Genomic DNA, 24,088 nt, shown 5'->3' with positions numbered 1-24,088 from the left:
AAGCTGAGAACAGCAGTGGCCTCCACTTGAAAGTCTGCAGAGAATAAACTATTTTCATCTGTTAAATACCAGGACACTTAAAAGGATACTAGGTGCAAGTAAGCCCAGCACATTACAACCAGGTCTGTTCCTGGAGGTTGTTGTATTGATTTGTATAGATGTTAGAAAAGCAAAAATATCATGTTTGGAACTGTAAGAAATTGGATTTTTGGGAAAGAAGACCCATGTAGTTACTGATTTTCTAAAATTCTTACTTTAGTAGAGATAAATAGAGATCATACCAGAGCATCCAGATAGACATTTGTCCATTGGACTTGTTTGGCTTGCTCTCCAGCTAAAACCATTGGTCTTCCCAAAACATCCAAATATTCCTGCCAAAAAGTGCAATGAACTCGTTAGAAGGCAATTATTAGATCAAAGAGCACAAACAATATTAAAATAAACAATAATTAAATATTAATCATTAAAATATCAGAAAAAAAAAAAAAAGAAATCAAATGTCACCACTAATACAGGAGAAGTATTTATTTACTTCTTAAAAATTGTACTACAAAATAATTCAGTCTTCTGTTTGCAGTATTTGCAGTATTACTGAAAAGGTAATTTCTGTATTTCACTCCAAGTCACACAGACCTTAAACACTCATAGGAACCACTCTCTTTCCATTAAAACGAGAATTACAACTATTTTTAATTCCAAAATTAATTGCTAATGACATAAAGAAATTACAAGCAGATTACAGAACCATCAGAAAGAGTGGGCAGTGGAGGGTGAGTGGTGCAACGTCTGGGCATAAGTTCCTATAGCAACAATTTGTGTAACTTCTACTGAAATAACAAAAACTGGAGTTATAAAACCTCTTTTTCCTGCCTTCCATCAGTTTGTGAGTATGGCTGAAGATGGTGATCTTATGAGATGCCAGATTTCTGGGCTGATTTGGGAGTAGATGCCATCAAACTTTTTTCAGTCATCAACTTTTTCTACTTGTCTGATCTTGTTTAGGGATATGTCTTGCCAGACACTCTCTGGAAGAGTTTAACAGAATCAAAAGGGCTCTTACTCAAGCCAAAAAAGGATTCTTATTTTCTGCCAAAAAATGTCATGCCTGGCCTTGGAAGACAAAGAACTGCTATGATATTTCTCTGCTGTTCTGGACTTGTGAGTACCTGCACTTTCAGACAACTGAAAGGAGTAATTGTTCTTCTAAACTGTTTCTCATTTGGATCTCATCATCTAATCCCAGAGTCCTGCGTCTTTATGTAGCTACATGAAAGACTGCTAAAATGTTCCTGCATCCTTTTTGAAGGAAAGAAGTGAAGTCTCTTCCAAAAGGGTTGGATCCATCCAGGTACCTCTCCTATAAAGCAGGCTTGTAGTGTGGCACCCATGTGAGCTCAGATGCTCTCTAGCAGGGCTATCCCCTGAGATACACCCACAGCCTTCTCCATGTAATACAAACCCTTTGGATCATGCAGAAAGTATGGTAGAAAGTGCACTATGAATGCCTAGACACATTAAAAAATTACTTGTTTTAAAGAACTTTATAATAAAATTGCTGTCATCTCCCAGCACCAAAGTTTGAGGCACCATGTCAGGCCTGGAGGAAAGCTGAGCCAAAAGCACAGTCCTTGTGCAGAGGCCTGCAGGATACAGAGCACTTCAGACACTCCGTGGTGTGCACGTTGTCAGCCTGTTTTGGAAGATGTTAACATGGAAGAGGTAAAGAGCAAACATATCCAAGAACATATATTACTCCACTTTCTGTGTGTTAAAACTGCATCTGGGTTTGGCCAACTCACTTACCTGGGTGTTTATTCTTATGGCACCAATAGACGGGATTTCATAATAATAACCTAAAATTTGAAACAGAAAAAATGTCATTTTACCATTATAGATTGCTGGCCTCTTAAACTTGAGAAATTTCATTTAGCTTTTAACTTCTAGTCTAAATTTTATTAGAATTATTGTTTATGAATTAAATACCTTTTAGTGGATGCCACCACAACACATGGCCATACAATGGGTCACCAAGCCATTCACACCAAGGTAGCTACTCTTAAGCAATGACAGTTATAGCTTATTTCTTTTGGCTGTTTTGTTTAAGGCTGTATGATTACTGAGTTTATAGTCATGGAATCCCAGTTACTATGATGCACAAGTATATTTAATGTTTATTTTAATATGCTGTGACAGCAACATAATTATATGCTGAATACATGCAGGAATGCCACGAGTGATTTAATATATATAAAAATATAAGGTACTCTGTGGAATAGAAAAAAAGCTAAGGGGTATTTCTCCTACACAGAGAATGTATATCAGAAATGCCTTATTTCACACTGATTTTATTGCTCATTTGTTTGAATTAAAAATATTTAAAATGCCCATGTAATAAGACTGAAGCCATGCACTGAGATCCATCTTCAGTCCAAGAAAATTTCAAGTCAGATTGGAAAGAAGAGGCAGAAAATTAGAGAGGTAAAAGTATTGATATTGGTAATTTCCTTTGCTGTATGCAAAATCTTTTCATTTAGGAAAAAATAAATAAAACTGTTTCTTTGGATGTGCAAATAATCACAGGAATTTTGGACAGAAGATTGTGATCATTTTGCCTCAATAATAAGATGACATAGGTGGTTATGCTTTAAACCAGCTGGTCCTCATTTGTTTAATAACAATGGAGGTCACATGCACGCAGTATTTTGAGATACAAAGATGTTAGTAAAAAAAAATTCTGTTCAAAACACAAAGGTCAATTTTCTGTTATTATCTGACAATACAATCTGCTCTTCACAAAGTCATAGTATTTTCTGCATGACTTGTCAGCATGCTGAGGGTTTCAAGAGGTTATGATATATACATATGCTATTCACTCGGGCTACAGATTCTTCTAGTATTTTTTTTTTATCTATACCTTTCTCTTATCTTTGCTTTATGTTACTCTTCTGCCTGAGCATATCTTTATCTCCTTCTCTGTCATCCCTAATTTTTGAGACTCTTTGTAATCCAGCTCACCTCCCACCTCTTGCTTCTCACCAATTTGTAAAATAGTTTTACATTTTTGGTCAGGTCTGGAAATTGCTCTACTTAAAATATAAGCAAATGTTTGAGAATTTATGTATTTTCTACTTATATCTCTATTTCTCTATTATTCCTTTTACCTTTTCTTCTATATCTCTGTATCTTATGCCTTGTACAGTTATATTATATTTGAGACTCCTCTTTCTCCCACTGTTAAAATGTTTCTGAGTACATTTTTCATGTAAAAATTTCATGTAGAAAACATTTTACTTCCTTAATTTCACCTTTTTTTTTACTTTTTCTTTTTGTCCTACATAAAAAAAACAGGATAAAACACAAAAAATACAAGATGCTCTCAGAAACAAAGAAATCACAGAAAGAATAATTTTGATATTTTCATTTAAAAAGGGAAAAAATTGTAAGCATCTGATCCCTTCCTTGTAAGTTTTGGAGAAAAAGAGAAATAAATGTAACCAGCCAACTAACCAAACAAAAATCCCTTTGTCCAGACCGCTTAATTTAAAACAGCTTTGTCTAATTTCTTATCCGTCATCAGTTCCAACTTTACATAGATGGCTATTACAAGAAATATTCTCAAAACTGAACCATAATGGCTTATTATTATAAAAGCTACTGTGGTAGTTTTCATACAATATAAAGTTTTAAATAAAGGAATAAAGAAATAAATATACCAGTTTCTTGTTTACATGTGATTTTTAAATGTAACCTCTTAACTTTTGGAACTTCTGATAGCAAATATAATAAAGCTAAAAGTCAAGCTAAAATCTGACATTTGTAGACAACAATAAGGAGATCACCTATCCAAAGCTTCAGTGAAGACCAGTTTAAAAGAAAGACACAGTACCTTTATTTTCACAGGCCATCCACTGTATGGGTCCTTTGTCATAGTTATGTTGGCCAACAGAAAATGTGAACACACGAACCTGTGAAAGTCAAAAACCAATGCATATAACAACTATATATCATTTATTAGTTGTGACCCTCATGTCAACAATATATGGATTTTTCATAAATTTGAATAGAAAAAGAACACTATGAATTTTCCAGTTTTTGTCACCATAATAGATACGATATATATATATAGATATATACGTAATTTTATGTATTCCTATACTTTCTTCCATGAAGTAGGATCAAAAAGAATATTCTTTTACACAGCCTTCGTATTTTAAAAGTCTTACATTGGTCATTGCTCATGAAGTACTTAAATTTTTAGTTTTTTTATTCTAGGGTGGTAATTTTAACTCTTCAGTTTTTGTTAAATTAGTTGACAAAACATATCAATATTAGACGCTTACCAATGACTTAAAAAAAATACATGTGTGGCAGTAGAATTCAAAGCAATGCAAAACAGGAATTTTGAGGATATAAAATATGGAATTTTCAGATACTACAGAAAACGAATTCTCATTTTGCTCATACTCAGTCTTCTTTATGTAAAACAACTAAGTTACAGTAATTTCACGATTATAAGCCGCACTGAGTATAAGCTGCACTTCCGTGTGCCAGCAACTTTTCATTCTTTGTCCATGCATAAGCCACACCTGATTATAAGCCGCACATTACAATAGAGAGTGTGATAAAAGGTATCTGTTCTATCACCATCTGTTGAGGGTGGGGGCAGTGATCCTTATCTCAACAGCAGATATTCTGCTAATGGGCCATCCATTGAAACCAGGCAGGGCATTGTTCTTTATCTTTTCACAACCCATCCTTCCTCCAGCGAGTCATTTTCTGTTAATGGCCCATTGAGTCCCACTGTGGGACTGATAAAATTACTGCATCCCATTGGAAGTTGCTCCAGCCAGGGGGAAGAGCCAACATATCTTACCAAGATAAAAAAAGAGGTTTTGGGACACTAAGGGAGCCCCTTTCTCCACTGGACTCCAGAGGAAAAACAGATTTCTCCACATCACCACTGGACCATTAGAGGGAAACTGCACCTTGTACAGAAGCACTGCTCCAACTGAGCCACATCTGTCATTGCAGGAGGATGCAGCCACCATTTAATGGGACTGCTACCAACACCCTGCCTGACAGGGTGTCAGGTTGTACTCTGACTTTGTCAGGGTTTGGAGTTTGTTTCTTTGTAGTACTGTATTTCTATTTTAATTTCCCTAGAAAAGAACTGTTATTCCTAATTCCCATATCTTTGCCTGAGAGCCCCTTGATTTCAAAATTATAATAATTTGGAGAGAGGGGGTTTACATTCTCCATTTCAAAGAGAAGTTCCTGCCTTTCTCAGCAGACACCTGTCCTCCAAACTAAACCAGCAACTTTTTGTTCTTTGTCCGTATATAAGCCGCACCTGATTATAAGCCGCACTTTGGGTTTGGACCAAAATTTTAGTCAAAATGGTGCGGCTTCTGATCTTTCACCTTAAGCTCGTGATATTCATTTAAGTTGTGGGGATTTTTAGCATAATTCTATTCTTTTTACATAATGCTACTCTAATATATCTCAGTAACTGTAAAGAGTTATGGCTTCAGAAGAATTCACCAAAATCTCTCCAACTTTTGCACTGAAAACAGACTTTTCAGTTGAAATGATTTTCCATGCAAATTTTCTGATTTGAATGAGAAAAGTTTGAACCCAAAACTTATATTGCTTTAAAAATATTAAAAATCCTACCAGACATATAGAAAAATTACAAATACTGTATTTCAGCTTCTAGCTGAATATTTTGCTCTAAATTTGAGTGTTTCTGTTAAAAGCTGGGAAAAAAATGTTTTCCCAACAGTTTTAATGAGGTGCTCACTATATTCATGTCTCTCTGTTCAAGGGTCAGACAGTTTTTCATTTTTAGGCATCTCTATCTTTATGAGTCTTTAATTTTACTACTTCAATATAGAGATCACAGATCACAACACAAAATCAGAATGAAAATTTCTTTCTATGGATTTGATGCTTAAAATTAAAATATACTGTAATTAATTTGCATGCAGACAGTAAGTACTAAGGAAACATTTTTGTTAAATAATACACTCTAAAATTCCAGAGACTCCTTGTAAACAACTGATAATAGCTAAGTTCTTTAATGACTATTTATAAAAATTTTCACTACATTATTTAGCCTGTGCAATTAGTTCCCATATCTTTGCTTCTCAAATACGCACACATAAAAAAAAAATAAAAATTGTGTGACATAATCAGAGCTCAAGGATTAACTAAGAGTTGTACGAATGGCTTCACATCATCCATCAGCAGGTAGCAAATGGTGAAACTTTATTAGTGTTGACCCCTCTATGCCAGAAGGGCAAACAAAGCTTTGTGCTGGATGCCATTTTTAATTAACAATATGTTTTGATTTGCTTTATCCATACAACTCCTTTGTTTCTGCAGTTAAAAGGAGAATTAAAGCAACTATTCTGCTGCATTGAGCACTGATTTAAGTGCTTGTTTTGTAGTTTAAGACCACTCCATACAGGGTCATTCCCCACTAACAAGTCAGGCCAATTACATTTCTGGTTACACAGACAGGTATAGCAACGACTGTGCCTACATGATCATAGTTCATATAGATAAAGACAGATGAAAAATACCCTCTATTACCCTGAAAATATCAGTAGTGACAGTGCAAAAATGACTTCACCTGGAATGTTTACATCTCATTTATTAATACGGTACCACATTTGCCATCCCCCTTTTATTCTTGACATCTTTTAAAAATGACAGATATAATTCTTCTAATGGATCTTTCTGCTTCTACTTAATTAACATCCATCTTTTTCTTGTCTGATTATCACCATGTTATTCTATATTGGCACCTCTCAGCTGACAAGGTCCCTGCCTACTTTACTCCTGTTCTTTTTGAACTCACACTGCTTCCAATTTATTGTCCACTAAGCACTTGATTCAGAACAGATTATTCTCAAAAACGATGGAAAAACCCCACTGTTGGACACTAATTAGATACTTGAGAGACCTGATGTTTCTTTTGGATTAACAACTACCAAGTCATGTGGGTTCTCTTGTGTGTGCAGAAAACACATGAGTCAATTAGACTGGACTGTCTAGCATTTGATCTCAAATGTAAAAATGAAACACTGAATTGGATTCAAGTTGCGAAATGCTATGTAATTTAGGGAAAAGCAGCAGTGTGTTAAATCTGCAACAAATCTATAAAGAATTCAGAATTTAAATTATTGACAACAAGCAGGAGACAATATATCTGATTTACTGTTCCTTGGATAATTAACAGAGATAAAGAACTGCAATGAAAATTGGAGTTTTTAATTGTTACTTGGTTTGGCAAGAGGGTGGGATATTCAAAAGAGTATTCTTTTCCCTATTGCCTCATCTGGAATTGAGTAGAATGACAGACCAGCTGGAAAAATGAGTCAGCAAGTCAAATTAAAAAAGACAATTTTAGGAAAAAAAAAAAAAGTCTCTGTGCTAAAATTTTCTGACAGGACCCAGAGTCAGCCAAAGTACTGAGACGTGTTTGCCTATATGATTTCCTTATAGACCTCTCACCAAAGAAGACAATAAAATAAGCTATTGAGTAAAATGAAAAAAAAAAAAAAAGGCACCAAATATTTAATCATTTAATTACTTTTATTAGGGATTTTATGACTAAGAAGAATAGTTTTAGGAACTAGATCAGACACAATGAGTATGAGCACCTCTCCCTTTGCCTGTCCTTTAAGCTTGGTTTCAACCAACTAAATGGGTTTCTGAGTTGAAGCAAACTCAGCCAAGTAAAGCCAAGCAGTCTTTGATCCCCAGAAGTTGTTTTCCACCACCACTGAGACCTGGTTATTTCTTCTCTCTGCCTCTCTGCAGCCTCTTGGGTTCTGTGTAAACTGCAGTTCCTGGGTGGTTTTGCCAACAGTTCCTCTCCACCACCCTCATTAGGGGATGGACATTTTGTGTTCCCCAACCCATTTCCCAGGGAAAGGGCAACCTTGCCTCAAGGCACATCTATTTATTCTGTTCATAAAGAAACATAACTTCCAAGGCAGTAAAAACTAATAGAAAAATAAGATAAACAAACAGGAGTTGTCATGCTTTCTGATTTTCAATGGAACTTGTAAAAGCAAAGTACTCTAGAAAACTTGTACCCTTAGAATTGAGAAGAGCTAGAGATGGGCACCAGCCTGCCCTGCCAGCCCATCCAGGTACTGTCTCGAACTTGTTCTGAAATATAAAAGTATTAATTTTTAGCAAAGGAGTTTTTAAATCTATTTCTCTTCATCTTTCTTACTGAGGCCAACCTTAGGGAAAAAAAAAAAAGTTATTTGTTAAAATAATTTACAGTATATAGCAGGGGAATATACTAATTAGCAACCAAACTGAGTGGCACAGGTTGCCCAGTGAGGTTGTAAATCTGCCTCCCTGGAGGTTTTAAACCAGACTGATGTGGTCCTGAGTAACCTGGCCTGATCTTAGATCTGATATTAAACTAGAGACATCTGCAAGTCACTTGCAACCTGGCTTATCCCAAAAATATCAAAGGAATACATGCAAAAATCCAACTCCTAGTCAGACCAAGTGAGATAGACAGAATTTAGTGCTACAAAAATAGAGGAATAAGTACTTTATTGTGGAAAATATACTAGTCTAATTATAAAATTAATTTGCTATTTATGTGCATTTTTTTCTAGTGTAAGAAGATCATAAGCACCAAGGTTAGTATAAAATATTTTGACTACTACAGATTTTAAGGCCCAATGGCAAGACAACAACTCAAGAGAGCTGTGATGAAGACAAAAATGAAGAGGTACCTATGAAAAGGTTGCTTTCCCTACAGATCTCTTGTTTTTTATGCATTTTATTTCTTCATTTTGCTATTGGAATAAAATTAAGAAAGATTAAATTAGATGCTTCATTTGGGCATACTATGTTATGAGTATTGCAAAAAAATTAAGGCTTGACTGAAGTTAATTCAAAGGGGTAATTAAACACAAAGTACCTGCTATTTAGACTACTGCCTATATGTGTAGGCAATGTAGAATCACTGAATGCTTTGGCTGGAAGAGAATTAAAGATCATCTAATTTTAGCTCCCCTGTCATAGGCCTACAAGCACTGCAACCAGTCTGCATGTCCCTCAGAGTGGAAGAAATGCACATTTTTTGTGGATAAATTATTTGTCTTGAATTCTGTGCTACTGGAATGACAGAGCTTTCAATAACAATTTCTGTGCATCTCTTCATTCCTCAGTTTAGGAAAAGATTAACTGACTTTTGGAGATATATATGTCTATTTTACCAGATACCAAGAGAGCTATTCAATCAATTCTCTCAATTTGATTCAGGCAAGATGAATCCTGTCATTTTATGCCTAGGATGTAAAAAGACAAAGAGTGCATCTTGCTCTACCACTAAATAAGGAAACTGTCTATAGCCAAAAACGGAGCTCATCAACTTTGGTTTTCATGATGACAGTAAGATTTTAGAACATTTTTTTCTGCCCTTTATAGCTGCAGGTAAGGATTCACAGATAATCTTTTTACTATAAAACAAGAAAAGCTGTGATAAAGGGGAATAAATAATTCAGTAATTCCAGCATGACCCAGGAAATTATCTCTCCCAGTAATGGATTTGCAGATTATCAGATAGTTTTCGCAGTTTATATTTAATAGGTATATTTCTGAAATAATAGGACAACGTAAGAACCCTATCATTCTGAAAAGAAATCATAAAGCTACTCTTCTGTTTTCTATTATGCATTCTGTCTTCTAAATCTCTTGTAAGTATAGTTTGTAAATCACTTAATCATTTTTGTGTTTTGTGCCATAGGCCAGGGAGATGTTATGTGGTTTTCAAGCTGCCCAGTTAAACTGTGAATGCATTTTTTTCCTTACATTTTTACATCTGTGGACAGAAATTTGAAGATGATTTTGGATTCTGCTGTGAGTTAACTGAGAACAGAAGACATTTATGACCTATTTAAACTGAGAACAGGACTTCAGAGGACAATCAGAAAACACAATATACTAATTAGGAAACCACCTAGGATTAGCCAATAGGATACACCAAATACAGAGTGTCACCTAAATTCTGTCTAATAATCCATCATGTTGAACTGTTCAGTTCAGGACTTTGAGGGACACAGTCCTGACCCATTTAGGTTAGAGCTGTAAATGTAAAGCAATTTCAGTTCTGATTTTAACAGCAGGGGCAAGACTCACAACCATGTGCTAGAGGACAGTTTTAGGATTCCTTTAGGCTGTATTTTATGCACTACATAAAATGGGACATAACCCGTTTTCCTTCTCCGACTGTGAGGGTAAGTGGCCCAGTATGACTCACATTTCTATGGCTGCACCATGGTGCCATCCTCCCTCCCTCCCTCCCTGCCTCCCACCCTAGGTCATCTCACTACAGAATATTTTGGGAATAAGCCCTAGCTCATGCTATCACTGAACACTGACATTGCTAAAAGAATTGACTGCCACAGCCCAGGAGCAGACTGGTAAGGCTGTTAACAATTAGAGTTATGGGTAACTGTGGACATTTCTCCAGCCTGCACCTTGGTCCTGGATCATTTATTGGTATGGACAGAGCTGTCTGGTTCACTCCTGCAAGTGAGGCTGGTTTTCTTGTGATAGAGCCTTAGGGCTAAGCTTTTCAAAATTACTGGGACACAGGTGCCTCTAAACTTGTAAATGAGAGTTCAGTCCTTACACAAAAGAGGGATGAGTTCATGATTCTCAGTTTGAGCACATTCAGAACTCCTCCGGTATTGAATGCCAGGCTCAGGAAAGTTCAAAAGTAAGATACTTAGGGTTTTGTATGCAACTGTCAGGCTGCTGGTGCATTTTGCCCTTAATAGTAGTTGGGAAAAAGAAATAGAGATGACCTGAGCAGGGTATGACACCCAGTCTGGTGCCAAGGTTCTGAAATCTGTAAAATCTAGAACTCAGAAAGTGGAATTTACAATTTTATGTCAAATTAGGAAATAAAGAGAATGGCATCATACACCAGCAGATATGTATCAAGTTTTAATTTTGACATTTATGACTACATAAAGATCTCTCCCTTGCTGTGGGTACTCTCCAAAATATTTGCAGACTTGGGGTAATTGGAAAGAAAAATCCACATGAGAAACAGTAAGAAGACAAATTTAACTCTCAAATATTTAAATGCAAAGATAATTGCAGGTTGGATGTCTTTGAACTTATAGAGATGAAGAAAGTATCAATTCTATGATTTGAAAATCCATTTTACACTATTTATGTGTTTCCATAAGTGACCCACTATATTCTGATTCAGCAAGGCATATATTTGTGCAAGTGTCCCCTTGAAACCAAAGGAAAAGCCTTTTTATTGAGGCATGTGCTTAAAGAAAAATAGGTCCTTGGAAATACTGTTTTAGACATTTATCCACAGCAAATAACGTCTTCCAAACTTTCCATGTGTATTTGCAATCTTCCCTGTCATTAATATCTTTCATTCACTACAATTCAACCTCAAACTTTAAACTGCAATGCTAGCTTATTCAGTCTAATTATAGTCTGTATAATTATAGCCTAATAACAAAAAGAAATAATGACACTCTAAAAATCAGCTCACATTACAATCTAATGCTAATCCTCCTTCTATCTTAAAATAAAAATTACACTTACCACATATCAGATTATTGGAGAATCTCACTTTCCTTGGTTATTATTCTATACTGATAATATGGGCCCCAAACCATTTAATGGTGTTAATATATAGGGAAAATAAGATCAAGAACACTGATGCATGGTGTAGTTGTAAGCAATTGTTCTAGGAAAGAATTAAAAACTGAAAATTGTACCTAAACATGTAATACATACATGAAAGGTGCATGATCATGGAAGTTGCCATGAATCCATGAAATATGTTTTGCTAACTGCAAAATGTTTAAAAAATAACAGAAGGGTTTGGGGTTTTTTTTCTTCAGCTTGTTTCATTCCCTCACAAAGAAGACATATCTACATGAAAATGGGGATATTTTCTACTTCAGACTAATGACCAAGACACCATTGTAGTTACACTGAAAAATTTCAGAACTAACGTTCTCAGACAACTAAAAACAATACACTAATTCAATCACACTGTTCTCCAACTTCTTAGTGCCACCTTGTGGAACCACAGCACCTCACTCCTTACTCACAGTAGGGCTGTTGTGTGGTGTCCCTTCCTCTGCTGCCACACAGTTGCAAGAATGGAGGTATAAATTCTCTGCTGACACCTGCTACTCTACCCCGGCTAAACTGATCCTAATTAGATAGAATAGACCACTCATTATGTGATTCTTTCATTCTTCACCAGTTTAGACATAATTTTTGATGGGCCTCAAGTACCACAGGAGTGCAAGCACAGTTTTGTATGCTCACAGTAACTTAATGATGGACTATTACATAATGACGAGGAGACAACAATCTCTGTACTGCACAGTCTCCTCAAGTAAAGAGAAATTTTTGATCTCAAAATTTTCTAGGTATGAGTATAAATCAACTCTGTTTTATTAGTTTTCTATAATACACTGCTTAAGAACAGCAATAAGAAACAGAAAGGATGTATTTCCAAAAACACCAGCAGGACTTCACATTGATAAGCTTGAATTTTATGTTTGAGAGTCAATTTGCCTATATCAACCCTGCCAATAAATGGGCTTTGGTCCAGCCTTTAGAGCAACTCTGTCAGCAGAGCCCACATACATGCACAGAAGTCAAACCATTGCTCCTTCCCTCTTCCTCTTTCTTTGCTGCCACATGAGCAGTCCCAGTACTTTGTCTGGGAGTGTGCCAGCTGGAAGAGGTCAAAAACATCTCCGATTTAACTCAGTTAAACCTATAAATTATTGAATAAATGTGGCTGTAGATCTAGCTCAAAGGCTCTGGACACTTTGGTTGCTTTTCCACCAGAAGAGCTGTCTCCATCACACTACCCTACCTCAGAAATCCCTGTACAGCACTCATTTGCATCAGGTGATTTTCTAGCTCCTCATTCTGCCTCCCAGACTTCAGATAAAGAACATACTGGCATCTTTTTAACAATTCATCTGTTGAATGTTTTACTTTGATTACTCATGTGCTATTTACTCAGTTGATCTATTTGCTTCTTTGGGGAAATTTTCCCTGTTGAAATGAAAAACAATTAAATTCCTCCTTTCCCTAAGCTGCTTCTCCCTGACACTCATCATTTAGCATTCTCTGAAGAAAACAGAGGTTTTTTTTTCTGAGAATTCCTTGTAAATTTGGTGGCCCATATCAGGAAGCAGACAAGGGAGTTGACAAAGTAATTCCCACTGTACTCTGGATTAAAAGCATTTTAGGCATTTCTTTGATAGTCAAAACAACATTTGGAGGCAGCTGAGCATCTGGAAAGGACTGGATTAATTAGAGAGATATTTACGGTTCATATTGTGACACTAAGCCCTCTTTTCTTTTTTTTTTTTTTTTAATTGTCCTTGTAAATCCCAGGGAAGAAGTATTACAAATATCATCCAAGTATTTAAAGGAATATTTCAATATGTCATTTCGAATACTAATTTTAATCACGTACTTTGCCTTCTTGTTTCCCACGCAAAGAGTCTTGTATATCGCTCCCTCAATTTTTCTCTCCCATCTACTCCAGCTCCTGTTTAGCATGGAAAAGTGACTGAATCTCAACAATTGCAAATGCTAAATCTTGAAAATGCCAAACAGTTGAGTACTAGAAGAGGGAAAAGCGTAGGTTGGAAAAGGAAGGACCCTCAGAACCTCAATTCTAGCAGAATCAATTTACAAGAAGTCTCCATGTCTGGAATTATAAATTACATAAATTTCATGTCTGATTTTATAATTGCCTGATGCTCACAGGAACATGAAAATTCTAAACAAAAATGATTCAGTGAGCTTTAGAAAGGGTATGCCACCCAAACAGGTGGGGGGACTTTGTCTATGCTCACGTACTGTTTCTTGGAGATTGACCTGGGAACAGAATGGTATCTTAGAAGAGGAAGATTAAGAGATGAAAATGCTGTAAGTTTTCCTTTTGCTTCAATGCTTTCCTTTTCTAGGTGGACAAAACCTAGCAGCTCTGTGCTGATGGGAGCTGAGCAGTGGCAGGCAGGGCTGTGCTGAGGGCAGCCTGACCTTGCCTGTGCTCGCAGTGCCACTCCTGACACGGGGAGGCACCGCTGCCAACAGCTGGCAAGGGCTGAGCAGGGCTGGGAGAGCAGGGCTGGGAGAGCAGGGCTGGGAGAGCAGGGCTCCTGTGCAGCCATGGAACAGACAATGTCCTTCACAGCTCATGATTCATTCAAGCAGTTCATGCCCACTCCTTGTACTTCTTGCCAAACTGCACCTGAAATCTCAGGACTGTCTGTGAGAAGCATTGAATGTGTACTGAGAGCCACCTATAATGTGTGCTGTAAATGGTAAACATAAATTTAATCATTACACAGACCACTCATACGCTGAATGATACGCATTTTCATTTCTAATCAGTTAAATAAATTACTTTTTCAGAAAGAAAATGCAAGTGATTTTATCCTGCAATCCACAGGTGAAATAACCTTGAGCATTGGGGTGTCTATAGCCTGGCTGTATGGAGCAGTTTGTACCAGAATATTAGTAAATTCATATCTAAATTTTGCACTCCTTATGACTGAAAGAGAAGAGCAGAGAAAATTTACTTTACTAACCCATACTTTATGTGACAACGTACAAGACATTTCTCAGTTTATAATGTGATAAAAACTAATTTTGATAATTTCTGACAGTCTTTTTATTAAAAAAAGAAATAAAGAAAAAAGAGGTCTTCAGCCCTAATTATAAATATGCTTCTTCCAGAGAAATTTATTATAGACTAAACATTGCCTTAGAGGGTTTCTCTTTCTTTTTTGTTTTCAAATGAAATAGAATCTACAGACTAAGTTTTCAACTAAAAGTACTGAGGTTATTTTTTTTCCTGTCCACACGTAGGATTGAGACTATAGTATTGTCAGAATGCAGTATAAAATTCAAAGTGATGGCTTCAAACAATGATTTGCAAATAAACCAAATTCTTCCCTGTAAAAAAAAAAAAAGAAAAAAAAAAAATTCCATACCAATAAATTCAGAATTATTGAAAAATATACATTTGCAGCTGGCACTCCTGGTTCTGTGGTCATTGTGGATTAGATGTTTTCGTTTGCACATGATTTGTGACGAGATTGTGAAGGACAGAATTCCCATCTAAGCCTCAGTAAACACTGAATACATTACTTTGATACAAGGCTAACATGGATTTCAGTTCAACTGAAATTACTGACTTCAAATTCAAGTTGAATATAAAAATAGAGGAATGGAGATACATAATGGGCATAATCGTGTCATAATGGGTAATTTTACAAAAAAGCATCTCTTAATCTTCATAATCATATTAATATTTTTTCTTGCATCCTTTTGTCGTTATTTGCAGAAAACAATACTTAACTTTAAATTTTCTTCACTCTTTGTAATTTTAAAGGAGGGGGAAATGTGAGCCTCTCTTATATGACCCTCACAGTAAAGCAACTTAAATATTCTCTGTCTCTGTTCTCTGTAACTGGCTCAGCACAGTAATTTTTTACTTATTGTACTTCCCCTAATAAATGCCAGAAACATAGAAAAATTCTTTATAACTGTAAATATATAATTTCATGCAGATAAAACTTATAATGTGAGACATAATTGCTGAATTTCTTGCAGCAGGTTAGGAAAATTTCTTAGTCTAGAAGATGCCAAGAACAGTTAATTTATTTTTGAATTTTAAGGCAGAATTGTCTGTAAATCTAGGAGAAAGAAAATACTTTGAGTGAAAGATCAAGAAGTGAAAGGAAAGGAAGATTTCATACAGTAAAATAAGGGAAAAATACTCCAACAAACACAGAGAATTAGCTAGCTGAGTGAGTAATGTAGGAAGATAGTTTAAAGAATGAAGGATTAAAAGAAAAATGGTAATTCAGGAAGAATACATTAGGTATAGAAGAAGAAATAATATAATATAGGATTGAAATGACATGGAAAATCAAGCACAGATACTGAGACTGAAAATGAACTCTTAAAAAAAACTCCAACAAAACATACAACAAAAAATCCCAAACATCTAGGGAAAAATATTCAGAATAAAGCAAAACTCACTTATGGTTCAATAATATAATAGAAAAAAAAAGAAAATCTCTGTTATCTTGATACCACTTAAGTTTCTCTTACTGTTCAAGAGTGACAACATGCCTTTATACACAAAAGGTGTGTCAAGAATAAAGAAAGAATATTGAATGATGAATCTAAGATATACATTTGATGAGTCTTAAAGAAATTAGCTTGTTTAATTGAAAAGACAAAAGCTGGATAGCAAACTTCAATGAAAGTTTCAACATAGAAATTCTTTCCTAAAATGGAAGGGATATTACTATGATAAGAATTACTTGTTATTATTAAAGAATGTAAAATAAAAGAAAAAAGAAACCCTAAACCCTCTAAGCTCACTTTGTCTTAAGGAAGTCTAGGAAGGGTTTCTATACAAGTAGCTGTTGAAAGGGAAGAATGTAAATACCTAAGGAAGCTGTGGAAGTGGATACTGTAAAGAAGAGGTTACATAAACATCATTAGGCATGGCCTAGGTAATAGAAGGCTCATTGCAGAAATTCCCAGCCCTCTAAATCCTGAATTAGAGAAGATGATCATAAAACCACAAGTCATTTCACAGCAATTGTAAATTCACAGGAATGAATGCACAGTTAATACATGGAGAGGCTGAGACAGGATGGACCCTCTGATGTCTAGCCTTAATCAGCTATGCCATATGTAGCTTTTTGTTTGTACAAATAAGCAAAATGCAGTCTGACTCCCTTGCATTTGTCCCAAAACAAACATAATGTGCTTTCTATATTAACTGATATTCTATCCTTGTTGCCTTGATTAATCATTTTATGCCATCTGTAGCATCAACCTCAATGTGATGCACTGAATCAATTGCTATTACTAGTGTTTGCAATTGTAGATCAACAAAAATAGAAGTATCAAATAGCCTCCTCCATGCCAAATTTGAAGGAAACAAGCTGCCAGTTGGGTTTTATGTAACAGATACACATGACTTTAATAAAACCGATAAGGTTGCTTTTCAACAAAGCTATATTAAAATTTTCATTAGTCTTCTACAGTTCTCAACACCTGCACGTGGATTCTTATCTTGGATGGGAGATAAAAATGCCACGTGGCAACCCAGAATCATGCTCATAATGAAACAGCAGCATAAAGAGAAACTCACATCAACAAAGAGATGTGTGTGCTGACACATGCAGGAAAAATTTCTGCAAACAGACCTTCCTAAAAGAACCCCCCTCAGCCCTGCTGCACTTTCTGCTGCACCTCTTTAAGTCTGCAGTGACCTCACCCAGGTGTCCACACACAGAACAGCACAGGGGATGCAAGGGCTGAATGGAAAGTGAAAAAAAAGTGGAAAAAATATAGTGGATATTGCTTCCTTATTGAAGTCTCCAAGAAAGGTTTGGTGATGTTGGGTGCTGTCTAAAGATAAAGGGGTCAGTGAAAGACAGTGTAGGAAGGATGGGCAGACTGGTAATCACAGACCATTGCCAGGGCTGCCCCATGACAGCCTAGAAGTTAGCTGAGAAGATGACTGTTGAAAAACAGTGCATAGATATTTTTGAAAGAGTATCACTGAACTCAGATTCCTAGTAGGGAAACAGAGCTTCACAACCATCAGGTAATTGTGGTTCAAAATCTAAGTTTATGGGGAAAAAATGTGTGCTTAATACTGTAGTGGAAAAGAAAAAAAAAAAAAAAACAAACAAAAAACTTCCCCCCAAAACTGTTATTGCATGGATTTATAGACTCAAGGCTTACATAGCTTAGTAATGTGCAGTTTGACTATTACTGAAGCATATTTGGGTAATGAGTGTCAAATGAGGGAGACTGCTGATATGGTATATTTAAATTCATTATTGTAGTGGAATTAATTTATATTAGGAATTCAGAAACTGGGACAGTAGGTATATTGCAAACCCTTAATTAATAAGTGAAGCTAAAAGGTAAAAAAAAAAAAAAAAAGATAATTTGCCTTTAGAATAAGATGCTTCTTCTTGAATACTCTAATAACAGTTTCCTCTTTTTACTTTGACAGTAAAAGTAATGGATTATGGAATTTTTAAGTACTGACCCAAGTTTCACCCAGAATATTTTAGGTTTACCATTTGTGCCTATCATGGAACATACAATAAACTAAAATTAACAGCTGGAAGGTGACACATTCTTAAGGCAGAAGTGATTATGGAAAGGGCCAGGGAGCCAGTTTAACCAGCTAGCTGAAGCTTTGTTCAACTGTTAATTTAATTACTTTGTGTTATAGCCTGTGTCACAAGTCTACCACACACTCAGAAATGCAAAACCTGTTGGGATGCACTCTGACAGCTGTTCAGCTCTTTTCAAAGCTGACACCAGTGTTGTGAAAGATGCTGTTTCAATTTTAAGCTCTGTAAGTGACCATATAAAGTTACATTTGGTCAGTCTGATCCCTGATGAGAATTCCATGTGGAATACCCAAAGTGGAAACATCATGGGCTTTTTTGATGGTCCTTTGTAGTCAGGACCAACACTCATCTAGAACAAAACATACACCACTGCCTAAATTAACATAGTTTTAATTTTGGTTTTATTGACTTGCAGTTTTGCACTAACGGATTGAAACCAAAAAAGAAAATGGTTCCCTCCTCCGGTAATGACAGTAGGAGGCTTGATTTTTTAAATGAAAGTTTTACAAGTTCTTTTTCATAAATATTTCATTTTATCACTCTATTGACATGCTGAATATGTCCCATTTAGAAGTCAGTGGCAGCTGTAAGCTTCCCAGTGGAGTTCCAGTAAGCTGGAGCCTTCTCCCATAGGATCTGTACCACTGTAGCAATTCTGTGCCCATCACATACATATTCTAAATGGAACCGAGCTGTTGGAAAACTTCTCTTCACATCATTTCCACTCAAATTATACTGTCAGAAAAGTCTAAAAAAAATGAGGTTGTATTAATTATGGCAGACAATTCTGTGAGAATGAAACATAAACCCCAATTTATAGTTCTGCTCCTGCCTGAGGGGTCAGACTAATCCTGCCTCTGTGTCAGGTCAGTTCATCCAACCCACACAAACCTCTGCCATTCTATGAAACTTCAAACAACTAAAAGTGCATGAGGTATATTTAAGTTCTTTTCCTACTCACATAAGTTGAGCAATCTTTCCAACTACAGATTCCAAGGGGAAAATTCGCCCCAAAGACCTGTGGTTTTCTATTTTCAACCTGAATTCAAAATTTGCACGATAAACGCCTACAGGGCATACATTTCAAATAAATTTATATTGCTATCTTCAGTGAAGCCATCTGTAGGAGGAGTGCAAATAAAATGAAATTTAGCACCCTCATTCCTGAAGTTTAGAGCATGTGTGGTATTTTACACATTTAATGTGAGTGCCCCAAATGTCACCATAAAGGTAAACAAGCCAGTTTTTAAATATCAGGCTCAGCATGTAGTTGCAATATGTGACAATAAAATCAGGCTTTATAAAGGGAAAATGGCATGCAAAGGTGAAACAACTGTGATTTTCCTCTTCAAACGGTTAAAATGTTCCTCCCCAAATCTGTGTTACGTAAGTTTTATATTAATCCTCCTATTCACACTGTAAATTATTTATACAGACAGAGAACTATTTTAAATATATCTGTATGCTATTTAAAACAGATTAAAACTTTGAAATTACAAGGCCTACGTTTCAGCCTCTAGATTCTAGGTTGCTCTTTTAGTAGTTTTCAAGTGTTTATTGCATTATTTCACTTAACTTGAAGATTACACCAAGGACACTGCAAACACTTGTACCAAATCATGTTATTTGATTGGCTGAAACTGAAGCTTCTTCCATTTACAAATTAACTGACTTAAAAATGAAAATACTTATAGAGCAATTTATAATACTTATAAAGCAATTTTACATTAGGAAGATGGAAACAAGGATAAATAGATTTGAATAAGCGGTCTTTTGTTAGTACAAGAAAAATAAAGTTTACAACTCAGTGATGCCTAGGTGACTGACTGTGGTACATGGCAATAAAGATTCATCTTTTATATGCTTCATGCAAAACACAAAGTGGTCAAATAAATGCAGAACAGGCAAGAAGATACATATGCTGATTTATATTTATACCATGAACTGCTTCTACTGTAAAACACAGAAAACTTTTTAACACCTTATATTGAATAGTCCCTCTAAAAATGATAAATACCAACATAGTCCAAAATTCACGGGATATTTATAAACTCAATTTTAAATTAACTGCAATAAAGACAACAGAAACTACACCCACATCTCTAAAATCTCATTTAATATAAGAAAGCAGCCTACTCTGCAATCTGAGAAGGTAATACAGTATTTGTGACAATGACTTAGAAAGATTAAAAGTGTGTTTGTATTTTTCATGTTCAAATGTGTCTCCCAATGATGCTATTCTCTACTGATAATGAACTAACATTAAGTTACATACAGAGGCAACAACAAAAGAAGTCACATGTCATCATTCTGGAATCAAGTGTAGCCTTACTAAAGAGAGTATTATCACAAGCATACTTTCTGTAAGTCCTATTTTAAAAAATATTAGAATGTTATGAAAGATGTTGGCAGATTTAACTGTGACTTCTCAAAAAGAATTTACAGTCTCATTAGATGTTCTCCAACCATAAATTTCCCTTCAGCACTACAAGGATTGTTACTGATTGGAAGTGATAAGGGGAAAGCAAATGGTTCTTCAAATTACACCTGCATAAACTTGGTACTGCAATTCCAATGTCACCTTGGAGAAAACCAGAAAGGACTGATATGTAGCAGCCCACTGCTTCATTAGACAAGGGAGAAAATGTGTTTACTAAGATTTTACCTTGTAGATGCATAGACCATAAACAAGTGTAGAAGATGTGCCCTGCACTGCATCAGCAATGCATTAAATTATATATTATAATATACTGTCACACAGTGACCAACCATTATTACCACTATACACTTGCTGTACACAATAAAACCTTCAAACCCTTCTTCACAGGAGGTAACAAGAAAGTGACTGTGTATAGTATTTCATATATAACAGTATACATAAAAGCACCCAACCCTTGACAGTGAAATTTACGGCATTAAATGATGCAGTAAAACAACTATTTAAAATTAGTAAATCCTACATTTAATTTATTATATTTCACAGAATAATCAACAATCATGACGTGATTAAGATCTCAAATCTCCAAATCTGTTTTGTTGTTTAGACTGAATATTTTATTACACTTTCCTTCTAACACAGCAAATTAAATGAAAAAGAAAAAAATAAGAAATTGATCATACATCTTCCCCCTTATGGATGTATTTCCTATAACTGATGGCTGTTGTAATGTGATTAAAGCTACTACATCCAAATTTGAAGAGGAATCTCTCTATATATTTTCAGAGTACAGTCATGTGTGTCACACAGGGCTAGGACTTCCATTCTCTCTCCTAATTGCCAGTTTAAAAAGTACTTTCAACTTGGACACAAAGATTAACTAAACCCTACCATATCATTCTAAGTGAAGCACTACTGTAAAGCAGACACAAAATGATTATTCAAGGTCAGTGACTGAATCCTGGTCAAGATACAAACTGAGCTCTGCATCTCCAGCTCTACTTTTGAAAGGATTAATTCAAACCTATGAGAATTTCCAACAAAATAATTCCACTACTGCATGCATATATGTCCATGGTAACTTTTGAAGTGCTTTCATGAGTCATATTCTAACTTTTAGCTGCTTTTTTGAAAACAAAACAAAAAATAACTCATAAAGCCCCAGAGATGTAGGCACATCCCCAGGCACTAGAAAAGGTAAATGCTTAGTTGTAGTGTGAATTCAGCTCATATTCCATTTCTATTTAGAATGTGATTAATCTTCTAATAATAAATAATAGTTTGCACTGAAATTTAGTAGGAATAAACTTAAAAGCTGCTATATTTCATGCACACACTCCTGCTTTTTTAAATCTTTAAGTATGCAAAAGCCAGATCAGAAATTTTATTAGATTCAAAAATTAAACCCAAAACCAGCACAGCTAATAATCCAATTTAATCCAAACAACAGAACTCATCCAGGGATTCTCATGTCAAACCCACAATTCTGCTTGAACCACAGATCAAATTTCATCAGCAGAAAGCCATCCCACTTCTTGTTAAGACATTCAAAGGTATAATTAGCCTCACTGGGAAAAATGTGGGTTTGTTCCAGCCCAAATCTATTCAAATTCAGATTCTAACCTTGAGTTCTAATTTTGCCTTTGCCTGACAAACAATAAAAGCACATAGAAGATATTTGCAGTGAGGAGACAGAGATATACACATATATACTATCATTTAAATACTTTTGTTTCTGCTGGATAATTCAGGGATTACACTAATGCAAGTAAAGGGTCAATAGAAAGTTGAGTTCTTTGTGGCTTACAGTATATTTCTGCATCACTTGAGACCAACGAGTCACAAAGTGTAAGACAATAAATAGATGTTATGATTATTCAAATAAATATTGTAGATTGAAAAAGCTCTAAGTGTCCTAAGGATCAATACTAACAAGGTTTTATAAAAATACTTTATACTTTCATCAAAATATCTTTTACCTCCATATTTAAATGTTTCTCTTTATGCTGTTTTATTTCAAATAGCAAATTTTTTCATATATCACTTACTTTTTTGTCTTCATTATATTTGTGGAAAATTTCTTGCGCTCTTTCTTCCCCACCATCTGTAAACAGCATAATAATCTTATTGCAGTTAGCTCTGGAGACACTGTGCTGTAGGAGATACAAACAGAAGAGTTTTTACATTTCAGGCTATAAGAAATAACAACTGTTGTATCTGATGGCTTTTATAGCTACACACTTACTATTCTAACATGGTAATATCAAACATTAAAAATGTTTCAGAATTTCATTCAATACTCCCTTCTGAAAGAAAAATATAAAAAAATAAACCAATCCCACTTTTCTGCTCCATCTTACTTAAATATGAGTCACTTCAGATCTGGCCCAAAAGAGTGGAATAGGGACTTGGTAGTTCCTTTCATCTCCACAAACACGAGGAGAGCTCTTTAGCTCTTATTCATCACATCAACCCCACAGAGTTCCTCGACAGATGTTCTGCATGAGACTTGCACAGTGAAGATCTCTAAATATTTTTACTCTTCTCTTTTCTCAGCCTTACTTTTTTTTCCCCCTTATCATTGCTTTCCTTGTGGAAACTGAGGAACAATGGACTTGTAACGAATTACTGAATATGTTTTTTTTTTTTCTGTTGGACTCCTACTGACCGCTTGAATAAAAACTATGTTAATTTAAGCCTCCTGTAGGATAGCCACCTTAGAAGGTTTGAAAAATATTTTTGTCATTTTTCCTTAAAATGAGCTTCATCTTCCAAATCTGCAATTCTTTCATGTTGCTTTTTAAATTATTAATACTCTCAAGTGAACAGCTAATCTTTAGAAAAGCATTTTAGAATAAGGTTTACATAATATATTGCAGCCAAGATACGACCACCTATTTTATTAAAATCTCTCCATCACCTACTTTTCCAATTATGTTGCATCTCAGAGCTGAAAAATGGAGCATGCTCCATTATCTTTGGAGACCAAGCCTGAAATAGAATTAAGAAGCCTTTCTTACTCCTAATTCATCAAAGTAACTTGTAAAGCCTCCGAGAAAAATGCAGTGTGTTTTGCAAAGAAATAAAAACATTGTTCCACAGCCAGATCAATAGAGGTGAGCATGAATTGTGGCTCCTCTTTCTGTATTTTCTAAAAGTTAAGAATCAAGTCTAAGCAAACTGCTTATTACAGTAATTTCACGACTATAAGGCGCACCCTTTTGACTAAAATTTTCCCTGGAACCCAGAAGTGCGCCTTATAGTCCGGTGCGCCTTATCTGATGGACAAAGTTCAAAAAAATTGCCTACCCGGAAGTGCGAGCTGCGAGCCACGGGGGGAGCCGGCAGGGCCATGGATGCCAGGTGGAGGTGGGGCGGAGCAGGGGCGGGCACGCCCCGGCCCTATGCAGGCGTA

At 35.6% G+C, this 24,088-nt stretch overlaps 1 protein-coding gene across 5 annotated transcripts in view; it reads right to left on the bottom strand.

The window, feature by feature from the left end:
• Nucleotides 1-24,088, bottom strand: part of CACNA2D1 (calcium voltage-gated channel auxiliary subunit alpha2delta 1) — a 368,220-nt gene that overhangs the window by 52,994 nt on the left and 291,138 nt on the right. For all 5 annotated transcript variants that reach the window (XM_033056982.2, XM_033056980.2, XM_033056981.2 and 2 more), the window contains exons 12-15: nucleotides 22,722-22,826; nucleotides 3,887-3,965; nucleotides 1,804-1,853; nucleotides 282-371 (exon numbers count right to left, since the gene is read on the bottom strand). In XM_033056982.2, the coding sequence (XP_032912873.1) occupies nucleotides 282-371; nucleotides 1,804-1,853; nucleotides 3,887-3,965; nucleotides 22,722-22,826 (324 nt within the window). The remainder of the gene's footprint in view (nucleotides 1-281; nucleotides 372-1,803; nucleotides 1,854-3,886; nucleotides 3,966-22,721; nucleotides 22,827-24,088) is intronic.

This window comes from Catharus ustulatus, chromosome 4, assembly GCF_009819885.2.
Source record: "Catharus ustulatus isolate bCatUst1 chromosome 4, bCatUst1.pri.v2, whole genome shotgun sequence".
Lineage (NCBI taxonomy): Eukaryota > Metazoa > Chordata > Aves > Passeriformes > Turdidae > Catharus > Catharus ustulatus.
This window is presented reverse-complemented; position numbering and strand designations above follow the sequence as displayed.